This window comes from Sylvia atricapilla, chromosome 27, assembly GCF_009819655.1.
Source record: "Sylvia atricapilla isolate bSylAtr1 chromosome 27, bSylAtr1.pri, whole genome shotgun sequence".
In the NCBI taxonomy this organism is placed as follows: domain Eukaryota; kingdom Metazoa; phylum Chordata; class Aves; order Passeriformes; family Sylviidae; genus Sylvia; species Sylvia atricapilla.
Window position 1 is genome coordinate 97,494 of NC_089166.1, and position 21,592 is coordinate 119,085.

General features: G+C 43.1%; 1 protein-coding gene across 1 annotated transcript in view; it reads left to right on the forward strand.

The window, feature by feature from the left end:
• The window catches only part of TANC2 (tetratricopeptide repeat, ankyrin repeat and coiled-coil containing 2), a 136,341-nt gene that overhangs the window by 34,311 nt on the left and 80,438 nt on the right, over nucleotides 1-21,592 (forward strand). The window contains exon 5 of the mRNA XM_066336714.1: nucleotides 8,307-8,414. Coding sequence (XP_066192811.1) covers nucleotides 8,307-8,414 — 108 coding nt within the window. The remainder of the gene's footprint in view (nucleotides 1-8,306; nucleotides 8,415-21,592) is intronic.

Genomic DNA, 21,592 nt, shown 5'->3' on the forward strand with positions numbered 1-21,592 from the left:
TGTATTTTTTCTGGGCCAAACTAGCTTTTCATTGAAGTTTCCCTGATGCCTTGCAATCTCTCTCTGCCTAGAGGTTTCATGAGTAGAAAACTTGTGTTTTGTTACAATTGCTGACTTGTCCCTCTTTAAAATATTACCTAAAATACATACAGCATTTCACTGCGGTTAGGCATCTGGATTTTCAGTCCTGTTCTATGCTCTTAATGTTGCAAGCCCCAATGTCTCGGGAAGAATTTTTTCATGGAAACGGTGGTGAGGCAGTGGAAGGAGCTGCCCAGGGAGCTGGTGGAGTCTCCATCCCTGGAGGTGTCCAAGAAATGACTGGATGTGGCACTCAGGTGCTCTGGACTGGTGACAAGATGGGCATCAGGCACAGATTGGACTTAATGGTCCTGGAGGTCTTGTCCAACCTTAGTGATTCTGGGATTCTGTCTCCAGCAATGACATTTGCTGGAGAAGGAGGATCTTTGTTCAGTTGCAATAACATATGCTGAGTATTTTTTTCCTTGTCAGTTCTTAGTCTCCATTTTGGGGATTTTCATCCATGATTTTGGGACCTTGTGATTTGTTTTGACAGGCATATACTCAAATGGAAACCATTTGGGCTTACAGAGATGAAACAAGTGGATGAATGTGTCCCTGCATACTCACAGATGGACTTCTATCTCTATTAAACAATGTAACTCTTCATGGGAAAGGGGAAAATTGCTGATCTAAATTTTTTGGAGCTGCAAAACTCCCTGAAATTTATGCAGATAAATAGTGTGTCTATTTGTAATTTTTGGAATTAACCAAATCCTGCATTGAAGGGTTTTTGTTTGCTGGAGACTTGTCAAACTCATGATGTTTCTGCATTAGTTTCAGGACAGTTTGGAGGTAATTTCTATTTTCTTAAATAAAGGGAAGGAAAAAAAACTGGCATATCATATTTATTGGCTTTTGAAAGACCCTTATCTGTTCTAGCATGGATTCTCTTCAGTGCTGTTTTCAAGACAAACCCTGTCTGTCTTATTTTGACACCCAGCTGTCTTTCATATTGACAGAGCAGAAATGCAATGAGAGATACGCAGGAAGTCAATCCCATGTTTTCCCCTTGATGCTGGTGTGAGATTGTTGCAGAACCATTAGAATTTGCTCTTCTCAAGGATATTTTATTTGCATTGAGGCTCTTGGACTGCTCAGCCTTGCAGAGGATGTGGTAAACATGTCATCACAGCAGTGGAGCTGGGAAAAGGTGATAATGGCTCTGCATTTCAGATAATTGTGTAGATGCTTCAATGGAGGGAGAACCCCACAAGTTTCTTAGTGTAGATTGTGTTTAAAGGCAAAAAAATTACCTTGAAACTCCATGGGTTTCAGAGGACTCAGAGAAGAAATTGTCCTTATTTCACACTGGGGCTGCACAAAAATGGAGCATCTGTCACGATTACACTTCTGGCGTGTGAGAATTTTTAATTTTTAGACATAGCTAAGAGGTTTCTATAGCAGGAGGAGGTGGTGTAGAAAGCCTCCTGTGGAGTTAAATCAGGGCATCACTCTTCCCTTGCTATGTCTTTCCTCCTACTCCTGGAACGTGCCTTCAGAGATGTCCTGTGCACTTGAGAGGAGAAAGGCATTCACAGGATAATCATTGGAATAAGCCCTTGTGTTCTCCTGGGTTGCTCGTTTTTTTAAGGAAAAGCCCTCATCTTTAGCTGGGCATGTTCTCTGGTCCTCTCCTACTTCTGTCACAAACAGGACACCTCTCTTGGAAACTTCTTCCTGTGTGAAGAAGGAATGACACATGGGGGTGTTGGATTGGGTCACTTCCCGAAGACTGGGCATTACTTTTACAGAAGTTAATTGTGATGTGATTTGTACCTGGCTGGCTCTAACCTTGCAGGAAGCTGTGATCAGGTTCAATTAAACTCACGGTCTTATCACCAAGCTGGGGATGACGCCATGCATGAGACATTCCAGCACAACATGAACAGGGTCCTGTGGGTTCATTGCAGGGCCACATGTCAAGTTTTCATCATAGATCCCTGACCGATGCTCAACCACAAAGGAGGTGAGGATTGGGCTGGATCTTTGGCTCTGGACCATTGCTTTGGCACTTCTCTTTCCTTGCTCTGTGGCAATTTTTCCTGGTATAGCTGTTGATGCTCAGTAATTCCTAGATAGCTAGGAGCTAGATAAATTCCTAGATTCCTAGATAAAGGAGCTGCAAGAAGATGGAGAGGGAATTCTTACCATGGCTTGTGGTGGCAGGATAGGGGAATGGCTTTAAACTGGCAGAGGGTAGGTTTAGATTGGATATTAGGAAGAAATTTTCTTCCCTGTGAGGGTGGTGAGCCCCTGGCACAGGATGCCCAGAGAAGCCGTGGCTGCCCCTGGATCCCTGACAGTGTCTAAGACCAGGTTGGGTGGGGCTTGGAGCAGCCTGGGACAGTGGAATGTGTCCTTGCTCATGGCAGGTGTGAGACTGGGATGATTTAAAGTCCCTTTGAACCAAACAATTCCTGTGATTCTATGATATATTCCGTTTTAAGGCTATTAGAGTTCTGTCAGAGATATCTTTGGCCCAACCTCAAGCTATATTCCAATATACTTCTGCACCTGCTGTTGCCAGAAACTTTCACCAATGGTTCTTGCATCTCAAAATATGCTACAGTATAATCTATCCCTCTTCCATGCACTTCATTAAGAAATAGCAAATTGTTTCTTACCAAAATATGATTCATTTCAAGTACATATTGTGTGGATACACTTCTGAACAACCTGCTTTCTTATTCCAGCAGCGTCATCTTCTTTAATCGGCAGAACAATCTCCCTCTAAGCACCACTTTGTTGAGTGCAGCTGATGGCCTGAAGTTTAATGCTGCAGGTGGAGATGGGCATTTTTTTTGTATCAACAGAGGAAGAAACATCCTACAACTAAACGAAATGAGAAAACAAATTACCCAAACTAGTTTGAAACAGTGGTTTCACTAAAGAAAAAAAAAATCCTCATTTTGAATATTTATTTGGTTCAGTATCTCAGTATTTATTTAATCAAATATTAGGGTCCTGACATATGCCATGTCTTGACTGAACGTCACATATCTGACAGAACCCACAGGTATGGACTGTCTGTCATGGTCTGAACCCTGATTTTTAAAGGATTCCTGTGGCTTGTTTGTAGCTCTGTGTGTGACAGCACTACAGATGGCACTGAGCCTAGTGCCTCACCAGGTGCTGCTTTAGGTCTCAATAGTGAATTATTCTTCAGGAATTTTAACACCCTGTCTTAATTTCCTAATCCCCTTCCTCCATCCCCCCAGTCAGAAAAGAGGCTTTCGGGCTAGTGTCCCATATCAGCCTGGTCATACAAGCAAGAGACAAGGCAATGGGAATGAAGATATTCTGAAAGATTGAAACATTTCTAAAATCTTTTTTAGATTTTGGGGGTGGTGTTGTTGTCTACACAAGAGAAATAAATAATAATAATGTGAGGAAGGGCAGTTGAGGGTGCAGTGGGACAATGCTCTGCAGCCAGTTTTGAGTCAAGTGCATGTTGCAGGATTGCCTTGTGAACGCAGCCCACTCTGGAGTTCACTGACAGGCACCTTTATGTCTGATACTTCCATTGTAATGTCCTTCTCCAGAGTTTTCTGTGATGGGGAGAAAAATCCCTCCGCAGAGCAATGAGGAGCAGCCGCCACGCCCATGGTCTCCAGCAGCACTTCACTGTCAGAATTGGACTGTCGCTCTTAGATTACAGGCTGATTTTTTTTAATTTTACTTCTTCTTCCCCTGCTTTAAAAGTGGCACATACTGGAGTTTGATTCTTCTCAGGCACACAGAGTCATCTGAGGCTGTATTTTTGTAAGTCCAGGTAGCCACCAATGTGATGAGACTACGATGGCTGCGTCATGGAGCCATCAGGGCCCCTTTGGTTGTGGGATGTTTGCAGGTTGTGGAAGGCTTATACTTGAAATTCTACAAGCATTTTCTCTGCAGAGATGAAGGCAGGATTAGGAAAATACAGGATTTACCCTGTTATGCTTTTCTTTTTATCTTCTCAGTCATGGAAGTGAGTAGGTGTAAGTGAGAAAGTTGTTTTTGGAAGGGAAGTCACCAGATGGGTGTGTTTCTGTCAGTGACTGGTCTGGCCTGTTGCGTGTGTGCTGTTGCTCTTTCAGCTTGGAAAGGGGTCCTGTGAGTGCTGCCTTCCCATTATTTGCACTTAAAGGACTAGACCTGACCCTGGAACATGGTGCTGCCACAGGATTTGTGTGCACCAAAGCCTCAGAGAGGTTTTGGGTCTTAAATTTCCTCGTGATGATTAGCATGGCACTCCCGTGTCAGTGACAGTCTGCTCCAACCATTTGTGTTCACACAAATAATCACGTGGCTATTAGATATTTCAGTTAAATCCTTGAGGCATGCTACATGTCCTTGGCCCTGCTCCTCTGTGGAAGGTAAGGATGATGACCCAGTCATCACTCCTAAAAACAGAAAGTTCTAACGGCTCCTTGAGTTTTGCAAGGAAATGAAGAATTGGAAAAGCAAATAAATTACTGAAAACTACAGGTGACTGAATTAGCAATTTTCTTAGTTAAAAGCCACCTTGTAAATGCAATTAAAACAGAAATAACATCTCAGCCATCAAAATTGAAGTTCCTACTTCAGTAGTAGCAAGTCAGTTCCTATATGATGTCAACATTGTGTATGTCATCAAGCCATTGTGCACAGGACTGGCCTGTGAGGTGGACATAGATCATGGGCTGCAACCATCGGCTCCTGGACTGTCCTCAGTCACAGGTGGTGGGACCCCAGGAATAAGGTTCTGACCTTAGGCTCCAGGTAATCAATATATTTTCTGAATTAAATGCTGGTTTTGCAGTTCTAGAAAGCCAGCGTTGCTAGTGACTGCCATCTTTACTCACTCTATTATATTTTTATAACTGGTTAGTGCAGACATCCTTTTTACTGGTGTTCTTGGAAGATGTAATTCTCTCTGCTCTAAAAAACTGCAGTTGTGTAACAGGAAGGGCTATTTTCATGCTGTTTAAGGCCTGGAGTTCGTCAGTTTCATACAGAAAATCCTTACAGGAATAAGGGGCCTAAAAGACTCAGCAGGTACAGAATACTTCAAATAATTGTTTCATGCTTTTGTTAGTTTTTGTAATTTGTGCCAGAAGCGCATCCCATGACTATGATCATAAGATTTGCCTTTGCTCTCAGGGAGGAGTTCAGGACCAAGAAAAGCTATTGTGCCTTGAAAAGCCACTTTTATGAAAAAATCTGTGTTAGCCATTAACATTTGGCTGTAGAGTGTCAAAACAGATTTGAGAGTTTATGACGTTTCCATTTGTTATTTATTCCAGTAGAAAACTAATGCCCAAATCTGAATCTGTCAGGATAATCTTCATTTGAACATGAGTCAGAGGTGCTTAATTCTTGTACGTGAAAATCCTCCTTTCTTGTAATCGGGTTATGGGTGAGTTAAGAGGAGTTTTTGTCTTTTCCACATTGAGGATATTTGTAATAACAGAAACTCTTCCTTCTGTTACCTTTCGCCACCTGTATTTACATGGAGACGATTTTATTGACTTGAGCCTTTTAAAGTAAACTGTTGTCTGTGAGTCATGGTGACATGATGTGTCTTGGCTGGTGGAAGGCGTGTTTTAAAAGCTCAAGTCATGCTTTTGAGGGAACAAAAACAAGATAAAACAGATGCCAGGCCAGGCTGGACAGTGCTCTGAGCAACCTGGTATGGTGGAAGGTATCCCTGCCCATGGCAGGGTGAGGAGCTGAATGAGCTTTAAATTCCTTTCCAACACATCCCAGTCAGTGATTTTGTGATGCCATGAAATGCATTAAAATTATGTGTATGGTTGAACTTGCAGTGTATGGAGATTTCCACTTTGGTGATATGATGTTCTTTATTGCCCTCAAGGAAAAAATGCTGGATCAGTTTGTTCAATCCATGAGCCAGTCATGTCTGTTGTCATCAGTCCATTCTATGAAGAAGGCAGGAATTAGTGGGGCAGTGGGCACCTCAGTGAAGAGTAAAAGAGATACAGAGTAAGTGTAGAAATAAAACCTAATGGAATGGGAGATTGATTCTGTCCTTACAGGTGAGAGATAAACTATTAAGTGCTGATCTGTCAAAACATGCAGGTCCTGCATCTTCCACAGACCTGTGTCCACACAGCAAGTGGTATAGTGATCGCATTGCCCTCTCTGTGTTTATTAAAATTCTCCTTCCTCTTTTTAAAAATAATCTTTAGAGTAGAACCTTTTAGTGACAGTCCCATCAGTCATTAACATTCCTTGAACTATGAACATTCTGTTAGTTTTGTATTTTAGAACACAGTGAGCACTGCCATGTGCATGGAATGATATAGGGTCCTGGTGTCTGCCAGAAATTATAAAGAAAGACAGGCTATTTTAATAATATTATAGAAATGACTGTTATTGCAGTCAATGAGACTGTGGTAAAATGTATTTATTAAAACTGCAATTAGAAATGAAATATTAAAGGGCTGACCAGTGCAGAATTATTATTCTAAACAATTTTCAGGCCCTAGCAATGATCTTCTCAATATTAAAATGTTTTCATTACATCAGGATCTGGCACAAGATTGTTACTGGGAGTGATTTTTCACAGGTGTTGGCCAGTCTGTAGCTGTGGGGTGTTTGTGTGTGCACGTGGGATTTTTTCCAGGGGGGATTATATAGAATTGAGTGCAGGCTTGTGGTGTTTAACATCAGATTGTATGTTTGAGTGGTACTGCACATCCATGAGCATCATGGGGTGAGGGGAGAAGGGGCTCCAGGCTGTCCTTATCTTCCTGAGTCTTTCACATTCCTCCTGCCTGGCACGGCTCCTGTTACATTGGCCCTGATGGGCTTGTAGGGAGTGTGCTGGCAGTATGCCTCATAGTCATTCAGGATTTTTGTGTGTAAAATGGAAATGTGGTACCTGTTTTCCCTCAGCACATCTCCTGAGATGCATCATGAGGGGGCAGAGAGGAGGGCTTTTAGCACACCTGTTTTGGTGCAGAGGTGGGGGTTGATTCCTTGCCTTTCTTTTGCTTCACAGGGACTTTCTATTGGAAAATGGTACCCCAATCTTCCTCTCTGTTTTGCACACTTCTTTTTATGAGAATTATAGAATTGCTAATGTGTAGCTCTGATGTTTAGAGTGATCTGGTTGTGCATTATCTGTCAGGCTCCCCATCCTTGGACCTTCTCAGCCTATCTCAGCACTATGGCAACTCCCTAAAACCAAGAGAGAGATTGCTCCCTCAGAGATCATTCTCTGACTTGTTGAGCTTTTATTACAGGAGATACAAAAGAACAACTTCCCAATCTTTAGTTGCAGATCCCAAAGTTAATTAGCAAGATGGAGAACTATAATTATAAATTATGTAAATGGAGGGGCAAATGCCACTGACCCCCAGAATCAGTGCTGAGGGGCTTTTAAATTAGCCTTTCATTGTAATGAGCCATGAGAGTTTAACTTGGAAATGCAATATGACAATCTCTGTATGTAACTTATTCTCTAGCTCTCTTTCTCCGGTCTGGAATATATTTAAAGACTTTTACTAACCCATTTTATTAATTTTACACCAAAAAATGTTGCACAGAATTGCATGTCTTTCAGAGTTCAGACTGTTAAAACATGGACAAAAATCCCATTTTTCTAGCACTAGTGGTCAGTGCTGCTTTGTTACAGACACTTTTACCTTTTCCAATACTCTATTACATCTCTTGATCTTTTATGGATTTGGAAGGATAAAAGTGGGTGCTTCTTTTTGGCTTGGACAGTGTTAGCTTTGCTCTGCTCTTTGTGGTGAACATCAAACCTGTTTGGTCCAACATTTAGACTGTCTCAACATTGAAATTTTATGTTCAAGGAAACAATTACTGAACATAGCATTTATGTGTTCAGTTCAGATATTTACAGTTAAATATCTTAAAACCTGATGGGCTCTGTGTATCTCTCTATGATTTGTGCTTTTCCACAGTTGCTGAATCCAGAGTCATTTGCTTCCTGTAAATATTTTTTTAAAAGTAGGAGGAAAAAATGTTTTAGAGTATAAGGAATGTGTCTCAGTGTTCACACACTTTAAAGTCAGCCTGTGCAGTTTGAAAGTTTAACCAAGAGCCATCTCCTTTGTAAAGAATGCAGATATTTTTTTTCTGGAGGGGAAAAAAAAAAAGGTAACCTGATATGAGTCTGACAGTGTAGTTTAGTTAAGTGCTTCCATCTGTTGCTTGCTATTTCCCTTACTCATGACCTCTCTTTTTCTCTCTCCTTACTTCTCCTTTAGCCCCTCTGAGGAAAGCAAAGTTTGTTGAGAGCCCTCGAATCCCAGAGTCTGAGCTTGGCTCCCCAACCCTCTCTGCCCAGAAGCTGGATGTTGATGCATTCTGCCCTGGTAAGCTGCATGCGAAGGCTCTGTGTGAACAGGGGCAACAGGCAAAAAGTTTTTTTTAAATGTATAATATGGTTCCTTTGGCTAGATGGCTGGTTGGACCTACTCTAGCCAAGTTTCACTGTCTTGGAAAAGTGAATAAGTATTAATTTCTGATAATTGCCATTTATGTTTGTTTCTTGCAATATTGCATGTGGCTGCTCTCCCCACAGAATAATTTAGGAGGTCTAGAGAGCTGCTTTTGAGAAGATAAAAATGAGCCAATAAACATACTGCTTTAAATTTAATTTTTAATGCTGGTCTGCAGAGAGGCTAGAATAAAACCACATCTCAGAAACATAAATCAGCTAAAGCAAAACTGAGGGACCTTGTTACCTGCTTTCAAGAATATTGGGGTTTACTTCTATTTTGTTTTTAAAGAAATACCTTCTAATTTGTGTATCCTGTAGTAGCTGCTCTGAAATGTATACATGTTGCTTGAGGCCTCTGGTTGAAAAATAAATAGAAGTGGGTCATGTCTCTTCCTGGCTCTGTTCATGTCTGTCAGCTTGGGCAGGCGTTACCTAAAGCCCCCAAGCCCCAGCAAACACAGCACATGTGAATGCCTGGAATCTGCAGCTCAGTATCATTTGTCAGATTCTTCCTCGCTTGGAAGTGGCAACCTGGAGAGGGCTAGAGACTATGGAGGTGCTGCGAGAAGGCTGAAAGCAGCAGAGTTTTCATGGATTTTGTGCTGAATTCTGCAGTTTCTTCCCCTGATTTTCCTTGATTATGAACCAAAGGGATCCATACTCACTATAGGCTTTGGATGGAAAAAAGAGTGTTTAATATGTTGAAACGGTGTGCAAATGTGTGACATCTGCCTCTGAAATCTGTAGCCAAGGTGCTATTAATAAATGATAGTGAAATCAGGATGCTGCTTATTTCTGTGTCTGATAAACCTGAAGAAGAACTTGTAGAGTACTCAAGATTGGAGGGATTAATTGAATGTTGTCCAGATTTTGAATGTGGACTTTCTTGAATGTGTTTTGTCTGAAAGAGAAGTTGTCTCAGAAAAAGACAGTTCTCATGCTTGGCAGTGCCTAATTTGAGACCACAGTTGCCTTGAAAAGTGCTTCTCCTTTATCAGTCATTATGAACTACAATTAAAATTGTGCTGCTGCAGCCCTTTTTTCTAACTGAACGACTTCAACTGTCATGTTTATAATTGTTAATAATTATAGACTTATTATGATTGTATCCACAGAGAATTATGATTGCATTGTAACATTAAAAAAACCATAAATTCCACATTCCCACACCCAGACATGTGCTTCCCCTCCACCAGAGCTTTGGAGGGCAGGACCCCTGCCAAGCCCAGGGATGGGCTCTGACAATGGGATCTTCAGTTTCTTTAATTTCTTTTTCTGCTATTTGATCTCCTTCTCTTGCTGATAGTTTAGTGATCTGAAAGGAAAAGTGGAGTTTTGTACTGCCTTGAAGTGTCATTAAAGGAACACAAAGCGTCATTAAGGAACAAAAAAACGACAATGGCAGAGTTGTCACAGTGGTATCATGGCACCAGTAAGGTTGGAAAAGCCCTTTAGAGCTACTGAGTCCAACTGTAAACCCAGCCCTCCCAAGGCCACCATGAAACTATGTCTCCAAGTGCCATCTTGGAATAGCGAAATGAGATAAGAACAGAAGAGTACATGCCAGGGAAGAGCACGGACTTGGAGTCAAGGTAGAAACTTCAGGCTAGGGTATCAGGTTGTTTCAGTTGCCTTAAGTGTGATCCCAGGGAGCTGTTGGGGAGCCGCTCTTCATGTGTGCTCAGGTCCGGGGACTATGGCCAGGTTTATGTTGGCAACTGGGACAGGCAGGGGAAGTGAGGAGGATAGAATCCATTGGGGAAGGATTTCTGAAACTGTTCATGAAAGAAACTGCCCAGGTTTCTAGATCCTTCCATGAAAGCAGCAGTAATGTGGGGGCTGGAGATTTTGCTGGTCTGGAAGGCTGGATTAAAGGAGCTGGAGATATGACACCTTGGAAGAAGTAGGTGGTTGGGAGAGGATCCTAGTGTAAAGAGGGAAAGAAAGAATGAACAAAGCTGTGGTCAACTCATGGGGACCAAAGGGGACATAGCACCCAGCTCCTGATGGGAAAGTGGAAGAAGAGTCCTACTTTAGATCATAGCAAAGCTTCAGGCGCTACCTGGAATCAGTTTTCCAAGGAAATGCAACTCCTCTCTTCTGTGCTAGGCTTACATTAGCTCTCTCTAAAACGTGTATATCCTGTGAAGGATATAGCACACAGTGCTAAATCCTGAGCATTTCCAAGAATAATGGTGTGAGTTGAAAGAAGGAAAAAAATAAGGCTGATGATCTACCTGGCAGTGGAGGGGAGGTGGAGTGGTTTTTAATGTGATTCCTGACAAAAAATGTAATTAATTACACACTTGAAAGCAGTTTAAAGCACTAAATAGCAAAGAAAAGAGAACATTACCAACTCTGCATATGTAGGAATAACAATTTCAATTTGAGATGCTGAGAGGTGAAATTTTGTTCAGTATCAAAATGTTTATTTTAAGGCTTCAGGCAAATTTCAGCACATTCCAGGGAGGTGGTTTCCTGAGCAACTGCAGTGCCACTGCTCAGCCCCTAATGCTGCTGGGGGGAAGATTTGCTTGTGACATCTTCAGTGTGAGTCAGTGTGGGGGAGTGACATGCTCCGACGTTCCTCCTCTGAGGAAGGAGAAGAAGACCACGATTCCAAGTGTCTTTTGAGTGAAGTTCTAATACCAAGCATGAATAGTAAAGTTTTAAGCTTGGTCTTTTTTGGTTTTTTTAAATTGCATTCATTGTATAGAGAAAAGAGTGTAGATATTTAAAAATGAATCAAATCTTACATGAATTTAGAAATTGGCCCATATTTTGTAGTTGTTGCAACTAGATGATGGCAAAAAAAGCTGTTTCATGGCTTTGAAAAACCTGTTTCTACCAGAATTATCGCAGAATCACAGAATAAGCAGAGTTGAAAGGGACCTACAAGGATCATTGAGTCAAATTATGTTTCTGTAGATGTTTTTGTGGTTCCAGAGTTTGTTCAGGTTTCAGTCCAGCACTTCTTGACTTGAAGTGTCCCTGGTGGATAAAGAGTTCTTCCTTGTCTCTTCTCTGTGTGGGTAGTGAGGTCCTGGCACAGGTTTCCCATCCATGGAAATGTTCAAGGATAGCTTGAAGGGGCTTGAAGCAACCTGGTCTAATGGAAGGTGGATGGTGGAACTGGATGAGCTGTAAGTCTCCTCCAACCCTGACCATTCTGTGACTCTGTGACTTTGCAAAGACTTTGTAACAAGGGTCTTGGAAGGTTTCTGATCCATCTTCCCGTCTTGTGTCTGCTCCAGTCCTGCAGACGCTGTTCAGCAGAGGCATTTGTGTTTTCCCTCTTGTCAACCTTCTGAAGGCAGGGAGGCTGGATATGACACCCTCACATGCATCATTGCTCTTCAAGGAGGATAACGTAGAATAGCAGGAACTGACCTTCAGACCTCTTTTGTTCAACTGTCAAAACGTTTTCTGCAGTGATTCTGGTGACTCAGGTTAATATGTAGGGGTTTTCCCTCACTTTATCACACCTTACTCCTGCCAAGAGGCACTGCTTGTGTGCTGTCCTGGCTTCTTGGTTCTTAGTTGTGGTCACAAGGGCATCTTTCTTTGAGCTGGTTTTGTTTCTCATGGTACCTAAAACATGTTTTGACTTCTAAGTGCTCAGAAAACCTATTGGAAACTTTCAGAGATGGATGGTGCTTTCAGGTAATGACTTTTTGCTGCAGATTAATGTTTGCAAGTTGCATTTTATGTAATTTATTTCCTTGTCGATGTGTTCTAAAGGCTAAGTCCGTTATGACATTATCTTATAATTTGATTAACTCCTTCTTCAGAAATTTTGGGACACGAATCTTGAGTGTCTGGTTTGCTTGTTGCACATTAGGCTGGCAAGCATCTGTTTTCATCCTTGATTGAGTTAGCAATCACTGCAGTGCTCCCACCACAGACAGGGAGGGGAGTGATTTACCATGGCAGCAGCACTTGTGTTCATCTCATCATTCCTTTTTCTCTTCCTTTGGTTAAAGAATTGCTGAGCTTGACATCTGCTTGCTGCTGCTTCTCTCTATCATGTAAAATGTGTATTTTTCATTTTACGCTATCCACGTGTTTCTCCTAAGCACAACAAGATGCTTCTCATGTCTTCGAAAAAGCCCTTTAAGAGGGAATGCAGGAACCAGCACTGCTCTCTGATTTTTCATTGTGAAAATACAGCTGCTGAGCCAAAAAAATCCTACAAAACTCCAAACAAATTTAGCCAGCAGGATTCTGGTCCAGCCTCTGTCATATTAAATGGTGATGAACTGGGTGGAAGGAGAGGGAATAATCAAACCAACTGTGATCTGACAAAAGATTTTACTGCTGAATCTTGTGGTTGTCTCAGCACTGTCAAGCCTACTGACCTGAAGGGAGTGGGAAATCATTGTGATCAGCCCTAATTGCAGAAGAGCCATAATTTGGCACATCAGTTGCTATGGAAGCGATTGACTTTTCTTGCACTGTTCCTGGGAGGATGCTGCTGGTTCCTTCTGCCGTATCAAGAGATGGAAGCAGCTTCAGAATAAACTCCTGTATTACCAAATGAGCCCCAGTCCGGTCTGAAATTCTGGATCAGAGGGAGGAATGCTGAAGGCATTGCTAGATTTCCAGGTGTGAATCCGTTTGGGATTGACCAGTTGCCATTAGGTGTCATCGAGTTTGCTTGAACTGAAAGTTGCAACTTGGAGAATAGTGGCTGTGTGCAGAGTTTGGGGTTTATTGAATCTTCTTACCAAAGCCAAGTTGTTCAAGATTAAAACTAAAAATAATATGAATCCCATAGATTATTCCATTAAAACATAGATATGTTTTAACTGTTAAATAATTGGAGATAACATGCTTTTCTTGAAGCTTCCTGGTGCAATCTATTAATAACCAACCCTTAAAACCTAGGGTTTGGGTTCATGTACCTGGAAGAGAAGAAAAAAAAATGGAAAAAAGGGGAAAGGCTGTAAATTATCCAAATTCTGTTTTGTGATGAACTGCCCAACTTTTAAGTGCTGTGACTGCTTTCAAAGATGTAAGCTAGATGGCTCCTGAGCTGTGTTTCACTTCAGCAGCAGCAGCCTAGCACTTCTGCCTGCCCCATCCGGATGGATCCCAGGGAATCTAAGGAGTTGTTTTGCCTCAGGAAGCAGCAGTGCGTGTTTTCAACTGGCCTGTTGGGAAACAGTAACATTTTGTGCTAATACTTTGGCTTTTTGGATATTTATAGCTTTCTGCCAGTGAATAAATATATACATAAGGAAACCAACCCTGATGGTTTTGAAGTTGTCAGTGATGGGTCTGTGAGGTTCAGCATAAAACCTTTTCTTCCACATCTGAGCAGGTGGGGCAGATTTCTTATTGATTGAGTGACTCTGGCAGAGGAGTTTCCTCTTCTAGTGTATTATTTTTTGACAAGAGCAGCCCACACTGATTCTCTCGAATCACAGCAGGGTTTGGGTTGGAAAGCACCTTAAAGATCATTCAATCCCTCCCCAACGGCGGTAGGGACAGCTTCTACTAGAACAGGTTCCATTCTGCCTGTCCTTGAACACTTGCAGGGGGAGGCAGCCACAGCTTCTCTGGGCAACCTGTTAGGAAGTGTGTGCTATCAGGCACAATCCCAGCAAGTGTCCATCCTCTGCTCTAAAGAAGTGGAAGTTTTTGTCATAAAAACATAGCTGGAGGAGAGGGTAAAGAATGAAAGCCAACTTTTTCAAAATGCTGAGGCATTTTAGCAGTTCAGTCAATGGCTGATGCTTCCCTGGATCCATGTTGCAGCTCCCTCAATAAACCAAACAAATCTGTAATTGTTCACCTTGGGTAGTTCTGTTCCTTCTCAGCATCTGTCAGGCTGGATTAGCTGTGTGTTGGCACTCGGTGGGTCCCAGCACAATGACAATGGGACCTTGTCAGTGATAGCACCATCCCAGTTGTGCTTGGGCTCCTGCTTGTAATGCCCTTGATGTCTTTACACAATCTTCTTTCTTCATTTCCTCTACACAATTTTCATTCCCTGTTTTCTTTAGGAGGTCTTTAGGTGGGGTTTATTTGAAGTTAGCCTTTGCCTTGTGTTTATGCCTGCCCTGAGTGGAAATAGAGGTATTGTAAACAAGGCAGGGAAGGAGATGGTGGTTGCTGGAGGTGTTGCTCATGGTTCTGCTGATTAGTGACTAGAGTGACTAATCAGTCCTCCCTTTTTCCTTCTGGGTCAGACATTTATTCCCAGATACTTTAGAGTCTAGAGGAAGAGATCGATATTTCTACTTCTTTTTTCCTACAGTGTTTTGGAATGCTGTTATTTTGTTTCACCTCTTTATGGAGGCAACCCCCTCAGTATTCATTTTACCATTATTGTTAGCTGTAACAATAGAAGAAGGGTGGCTGCATTTGTAGGAAACTGCTCCGTTCTTTATAAGCCTGGTTTCCATGTCCCAGAGCCTATGAATGAAAGTCCTTGAATTTCAGTGATGCTATGGAGAGCTGCCCATAAGTGTAAATACGCAGTGCTCTGAAAGCCACATCATGACTTGGGCTCTCTTGTAAGTTGCTGTGACTTCCTCACCCTCCCCAGGACTGCAGAACAAGAACTTCTTTATTCTTATCCAGCGTGACTGTTGTTCCGCTGGTGAAATTGGCTTCAGTCGTCAGCATTCCCTCTGCCCCATCTGCTCTGTTCTCCAGGGCAGCACAGCTGCCCTTGGACCCTGAAGAAAGAAGATCAATTTGCGCATAGCCTCCTGTAGTGCAATAGATTTTCCGCTTCATTAAGCAGAATTTTTGACGCTTTATGTCACTAATTTTTTGACTCCAAATCACTAGAAAATAATTACCTTGAGTCCAAACATGACTATTTTGGTCAGCTGCCAGTTTGAAAGTGTAGCCTTGCTTGGAAGCACTGGTTGTACCAGCCTGGCTTCAAGTTCCTCCAGTGCCCTGAAACTTAGTGCAGGTTCCAAAATCCTTGTGTTTGGACTGAGACTGTAGCAGCCTTCCTCCCCAGCTCCTGTACTTGCTGGTTTTGTTTCCTCAGGGTCAAGTCCCCACTGGCTCTTCCATATGTTCTCATGAGGAGCCCCATCCTTGTGGGGAAGCTTTGTCCCACCACATATGTTCAGCACTTAGAGCAGGTCACTGCTGCTGCTCTCCACTCCTGGCTGCTGGCAGAGTCTGCCTGGGGTAGCATTCCTGGGCTCCCTGCTCTATTCCCATGTATTTTTGGCATCTGTCTTGCCTGTAATTTCATCCATAGAATGCAGGGGTGAGAAACACTGGAGTACTGAAGGGGGCAGATACAGGTGACAGACATGCAGTTAGCTGCACATTTCACCAGAGCTCCTCTTGCCTGCTTCTGCCATCCCGGCGCTGCTCCGAGGTTCTTGCTGCAGCCCGTTCCGCCACCCATCCCGCCCGCCATGGCCGTGTGGAGAGAGGCAGCCATGCTGGCGCCACAGCGCCCCTGCAGCCGGGGCATCACTGCACTGCCCCACAGCCACAGCGCCCCTGCAGCCGGGAGATCACTGCACTGCCCCACAGCACAGCGCTCCTGCAGCCGGGGCATCGCTGCACTGCCCCACAGCCACAGCGCCCCCTGCAGCCGGGGCATCACTGCACTGCCCCACAGCCACAGCACCCTGCAGCCGGGGGATCGCTGCACTGCCCCACAGCCACAGCCACAGCGCCCCTGCAGCCGGGGCATCACTGCACTGCCCCACAGCCACAGCGCCCCCTGCAGCCGGGGATCGCTGCACTGCCCCACAGCCACAGCGCCCCTGCAGCCGGGGGATCGCTGCACTGCCCCACAGCCACAGCGCCCCCTGCAGCCGGGGGATCGCTGCACTGCCCCACAGCCACAGCGCCCCTGCCGGCTGTGCCGGGAACTGCACCAAGGAGGAAGGTGCCTGCAGCTGGGAGAAGGCCGGGGGGCTGGGCTGGTCTGTTTGGTGTTAACGCCATAGCTGTTCTTTGTTTGCCTTCTTACACGCACACACTAGTAAAGAGCTGCTGTTCCTTTTCCCATATCTTTGCCTGAAAACCCTGTAATTTCAGAGTTACAATAAATTGGAGGGAAGGGGGTCACATTTGCTATTCCATGGGAGGTTCCCACCTCTCTTGGTAAACACCCTGTCTTTCAAACCAAGACACATGCCTAATATGGCAAAATAAAAACGGGATTTAGCAAACACATAGTATTTAAGGAAGTGTTTCTTCTTCTTTTTGATAGTAAAAATGCCTTCTGCATCAATAAGAGTGTAATACACTACTCTCAAACTTGTCTGGAATAAAAGGTCAGTTTAAGACCTAAAAATAAACACAAACAACTTTACTTATCAGCCAAGGCCTTTGATCAGTCAGTGTTGGCGGTCCAGAGCTGGAGCACAGCTCCATATTAATTTTTTTTAGCTGAAGTGCCAAAAACTGTAAAGGAAGACCCAATTTCATCTCTGCTTTCCGTCAGTGGGAAAATTACTGCTTCCGTCCTGGTGCCTTTGATTTTCTTAAAGAGCTCAGGAATATTTTCAGGGATCAAAGTGTAATCCTGCTTCCATGAGATACTCCACATGTCCAGGCTCATATTTATGATAACTGGCCTTTTATATGTATATGTGTGTTCAGTAATGAGTGCTCTCCATTTCCCCCATTCTTTTTTCGTTGGTCCTTGATAGGGAGCTCAGTTCTAGGAAAATTCATCCCCAATGTGCATGTGGGGTTTTAATTTGAGAACATGAAATGCAGTGAACCAGGTCCTATGATAGTAGTGAAGTTACACTCATTAGCTGCTCCGGCTCAGAAGGGTTTGAGATTAAAAAATAACTTTCTGACCATCCATTTGAAGGAACATTAAAGAACATAATCAGGAAAAGCATTGGGAGGCAGTAGTGTTTATGTGCTGTGCTGAGGAGAATTTCTTTTGTTTGAGTTTCTTAGAGGAAATGTCTTTGGAAGGGGTGCAAGAGGCTGATGATGTGGGATTAATGGTGGAAATTTGTGCAGTTTCTGGCAGAAATAAATGGATGGAATGGGAGGCACTGAGGGGAGCTGTAGGAGCACAGGTCAAATTGGAGGTGCAGATTAGCACCTCCACAGTTTGGTGTGGGGTTTTGGCTGATGAGAAGGCTCTGATGTCATCTGGGAAGAATATATTTACTTTGCCACTTCTCTGTGGTGGGATTTACTTTAGTGAGACCATTTTCCATTGCTGCCACAGATTACTAATACTTGATCCACAGAATTGTTCAGGTTGGAAAAGACCCTTAAGATTAAGTCCAACCGTTCCCTCAGCACCACCACCATGTTCACCACTAACTGTGTCCTCAGGTGCCACATCCACACATTTTTTGAACACTTCTGGGGATGGGGATTGCACCACTGCCCTGGGAAGTCACTGGACAACCCTTTCCATGAAGAAAATTTCCCTAGTATTCAGTCTAAACTTTTCCTGGCCCAGCCTGAGGCCGTTCCCTCTCCTCCTGTCCCTGTTCCCTGGGAGCAGAGCCTGAACCCACCACTGTCCCCTCCTTGTGCAGAGGGAGTTGTGCAGAGCCACAAGATCCCCCTGAGCCTCCTTTTCTCCAGGCTGAGCCCCTTTCCCAGCTCCCTCAGCTGCTCTGGGGCTCCAGACACTTCCCCAGCTCCGTTCCTTTCCCTGGACATGCTCCAGCCCCTCCTTGTCTTTCCCAAAACTGACTCCAGGATTGGAGGTGCAGCAGTACAAAAATTGACATTTATAGAGATGCATATAGGGCAGCCTTCATCCCTTAGTGGTTAATTTTTTTTAAAACTCTTCTTGATGTAAACAAGACTAATGAAAAAAATCTTCCATTAATTCTGAGATTAGGGGGATATGCAGAAATGGTCAAGGACATTTTCCAAATACAGCTCAAGTGTATCCAGAATAATTTAAAGCAGATGTACATAATAATGGGACAGATTCAGGTCACACGGATGGAGAGGGCTTGTTAGATAAAATTCTGCAGTTATGTAATTGAAGATCAGGATCCTAAATGGTATCATTTATTTCTGGCCTTCCATAGATGCTCGCTCTTTGCACATAATATTCCCTCTTTTTGCTTGCTAATTCAACAATTTTTGATTTCCTTAAGGTAAATCAGTATCAGGCAAATTCAGGGACAGGTGCCACTAAGGGAACTGTTACCCAGTTCACACACTCACTGAAATAGATTTCAGATGTTTTGAAAGTAAAAGTACAGCCATTAAACCAAAATATTCTGTGAACTACAGATGCATTGTTAATGTCTCCCAGGGGCACTACCCTCTCTCATTTATCTAAAATTAGATGATGGTGGCTATCAAACCAGTCACAGAATTACCAAATAAATCATAAAGAAATTTCATTTGCTTGTAATCATTTTCAGCTGAAATACGTTGCAGCTTTCATATAGGAATTGAAAGGAGGTAACAGAAGCACTATTTGAAAATGACAGTATAAAAACATTGTAGGTTTTGAATGGTTTCTTGAAAAGAGCAAACCTAATAACTCTGCTGTAAAATTATATATTTGGTTTTCAAGGAATACTCTGAGCATTAATGAGCACTTATGAACTGCATCCTGCTGCATGTCATGCCAACAGAGGTGATAGAGTTGACCCCTTCAGAAATCCAAAGGGTATTTGCAGATAAGACATCTGAGAAAGCTGCCAGGCTATATGAAATTGCTCCTAAATGGCCTAAATCAGCTAAATTCCAGGGTGAATTGCAGAGATCTGCTGACGTATTTAAAGTGGGTTGAATTTTTTGAAGGGACGATCAGAGGTATTAAATTGCTTGACAAGCTTAGGTTGTATTCTCTCCAATTTGCATTTTTGCGGTTCAGTCAAAGAAAAAGTCATTAACTTTAAAAGGGGCAGAAGTAGATGGAAAGCATGGAGGCGTTCACTGCTGAGATCTGCTAAAATTGGTTAAAATAAAGAGAAAAAGGTATCTTTGTGAGTCTTAGGTACCATCACTCTTTCTGAAATGTCTAAATAATTGAATGTTGGATTTAATTATTGGTACTAATGACATAAGTGTAATATTTGAAGTTTGCTCTTGCCAGTATCAAACAGGTGAGGGGCACTTGGGGAGGCTCATGATGGAGCTGCTCCGTGCCCTTCTGCATCCTGGAAGCCCCACTGGTGTCACTGTTCCCACCCCTGGTCCCGGCTGATCAATCCATCGATCTCTCCCGTGTCTGCCTCATCGGGCTTTCCAGCCTGCCCTGCCTTAGGCTGCACGTGCTCACCTTGGAGCAGTGACCTTCTAGCATTCCAGGCCCCTGATCTAATTAACCTTCTGCCATCTCCCTGCCCACCCAGTCCTCTTGTGGCGTCTGTTCCAGTGTAATTCAATCCAGAAGCAAAATAGACAGTCAGGAAAGAATCATCGTTCTCTCTTCCATGAGGAGTCATGTCCTCAAGGGCTAGAGCTGGAGAAATCAGATATTCTAGTTTCTTTTACTTTCACAGATCATGGGATGCTTTAGGTTGAAATGAACCTAAAGCCCACCCAGTCCCACTCCCTGCCATGGGCAAAGACACCTTCTGCTACACCAGGTTGCTGCAAGCCCCGTCCAGCCTGGCCTTGGGCACTTTCAGGTATGGGGCAGCCCCAACAGAGCCCAGACTCACCTTGTCTATAATCCCCTTTAGCCAGAGATGAAACCACTTCCAGTGACATAACCTTTGCACACACTGTTGCATTTACTGATCTCACATGGAAAAGGCCTTGTCTAAACCTTACTAAAAATAATTTAATATAAAAACTTTTCCCCATTTGGAATTCATTGTGGTTAATTGGAAGGCAAGTGCTCCAAACCTGCAGTCAACAAGTCAGGTACTGAAGTCAAAGATTTATGAGCTCTTTGCAACCAGTCCAAGGACTTCCATCACAGATACAGCCTGCAGAGCACAAACAGATTGCAGTGAATTGCTTATTTCTAATAACATAAATAAAAATCCATGAACAGCTCCAAGACAGATGAGTCTCCCAAGCTGCAGTCTGGTTGGAAGCAGAGGTAATTTGTCCAAGAAGCATAGGGATTTTTCTTTTTTTTTTTTTTTTTTTTTTTTTTTTTTTTTTTTTTTTTTTTTTTTTTTTTTTTTTTTCTTACAATTTTAAGAAAAATGTAAGCAATCAGCGTTACTTTGCACTGCAAAAACAAAAGAAATCAAAAATAAGACATTTAGATTATTTGTAGTGAGCTGTACAGAAATTAAATGTATCTTCTGAAAAGTGAAAGGTAGTACTCAAAAGATTACATGAAATTTGCAGTCAAATTTTAGGTAGTCAGTAATAGCTGTGCTTCTTTCTTTAATCCTTAATCTTCAGAAAAGCCAGGTAACTGCAGGATTGCATGTCAGAAGAAGCTAAAAGTTCTCAGAGAAATGTGAAACAGGCTGTCCTTTCAGAATAAAATACTCCCTGTGTTCAGGTTATCTGGCATTTTTATTAACAAGAGCATTAAAATGCTGGGAACAGGAACTCAATGGATGCAATGCTGCTGCATGCAGAGATGATTAGGAAGGGGACAGACAGCAGGAAAACCAGGAGGGTGAGAGCCAGGGAAGAGAGGGAATCACAATCCAGCCCCAGCCAGTGGGCTCCAGTACCTGTGCACAGCACTTCTTTAGGAGAAATCCCATCTTCGTGATAATGAAATAGTTGAAAATCCAACATAAATGTGACTTAATTCTCTGATGGCCTTTGAAGCTCCCTTCCAACCCAAACCATTCTGGGTTTCCCCTTGGGGCCAGGCCACATACCATTGGGTGCAAGGCTGGATCACACTCTGGTGGCTCTGGTGTCCTTTCCAGTGACATTTTACTGCAGAGGGGTTTGACATTAAGCTCTCTTGCTGACAACCAACCAAGGCTTGTTGGGGTCCACCAGTAGAGGGACAGAATGGGCTCTGTTCTACTGGGCAAAAACCAGAGCACTTCAGTATTCGAAATTCCGTCATGCCAACAAAAAAAATTGCCTTTTTTTCATTTTCCCTATAGAAGAATTGTTTCCCCTGTTTCATTAGGAGCTGAATTCAGCCATCCCTGCCATGGTTAAGCTGGTACGTAGTGG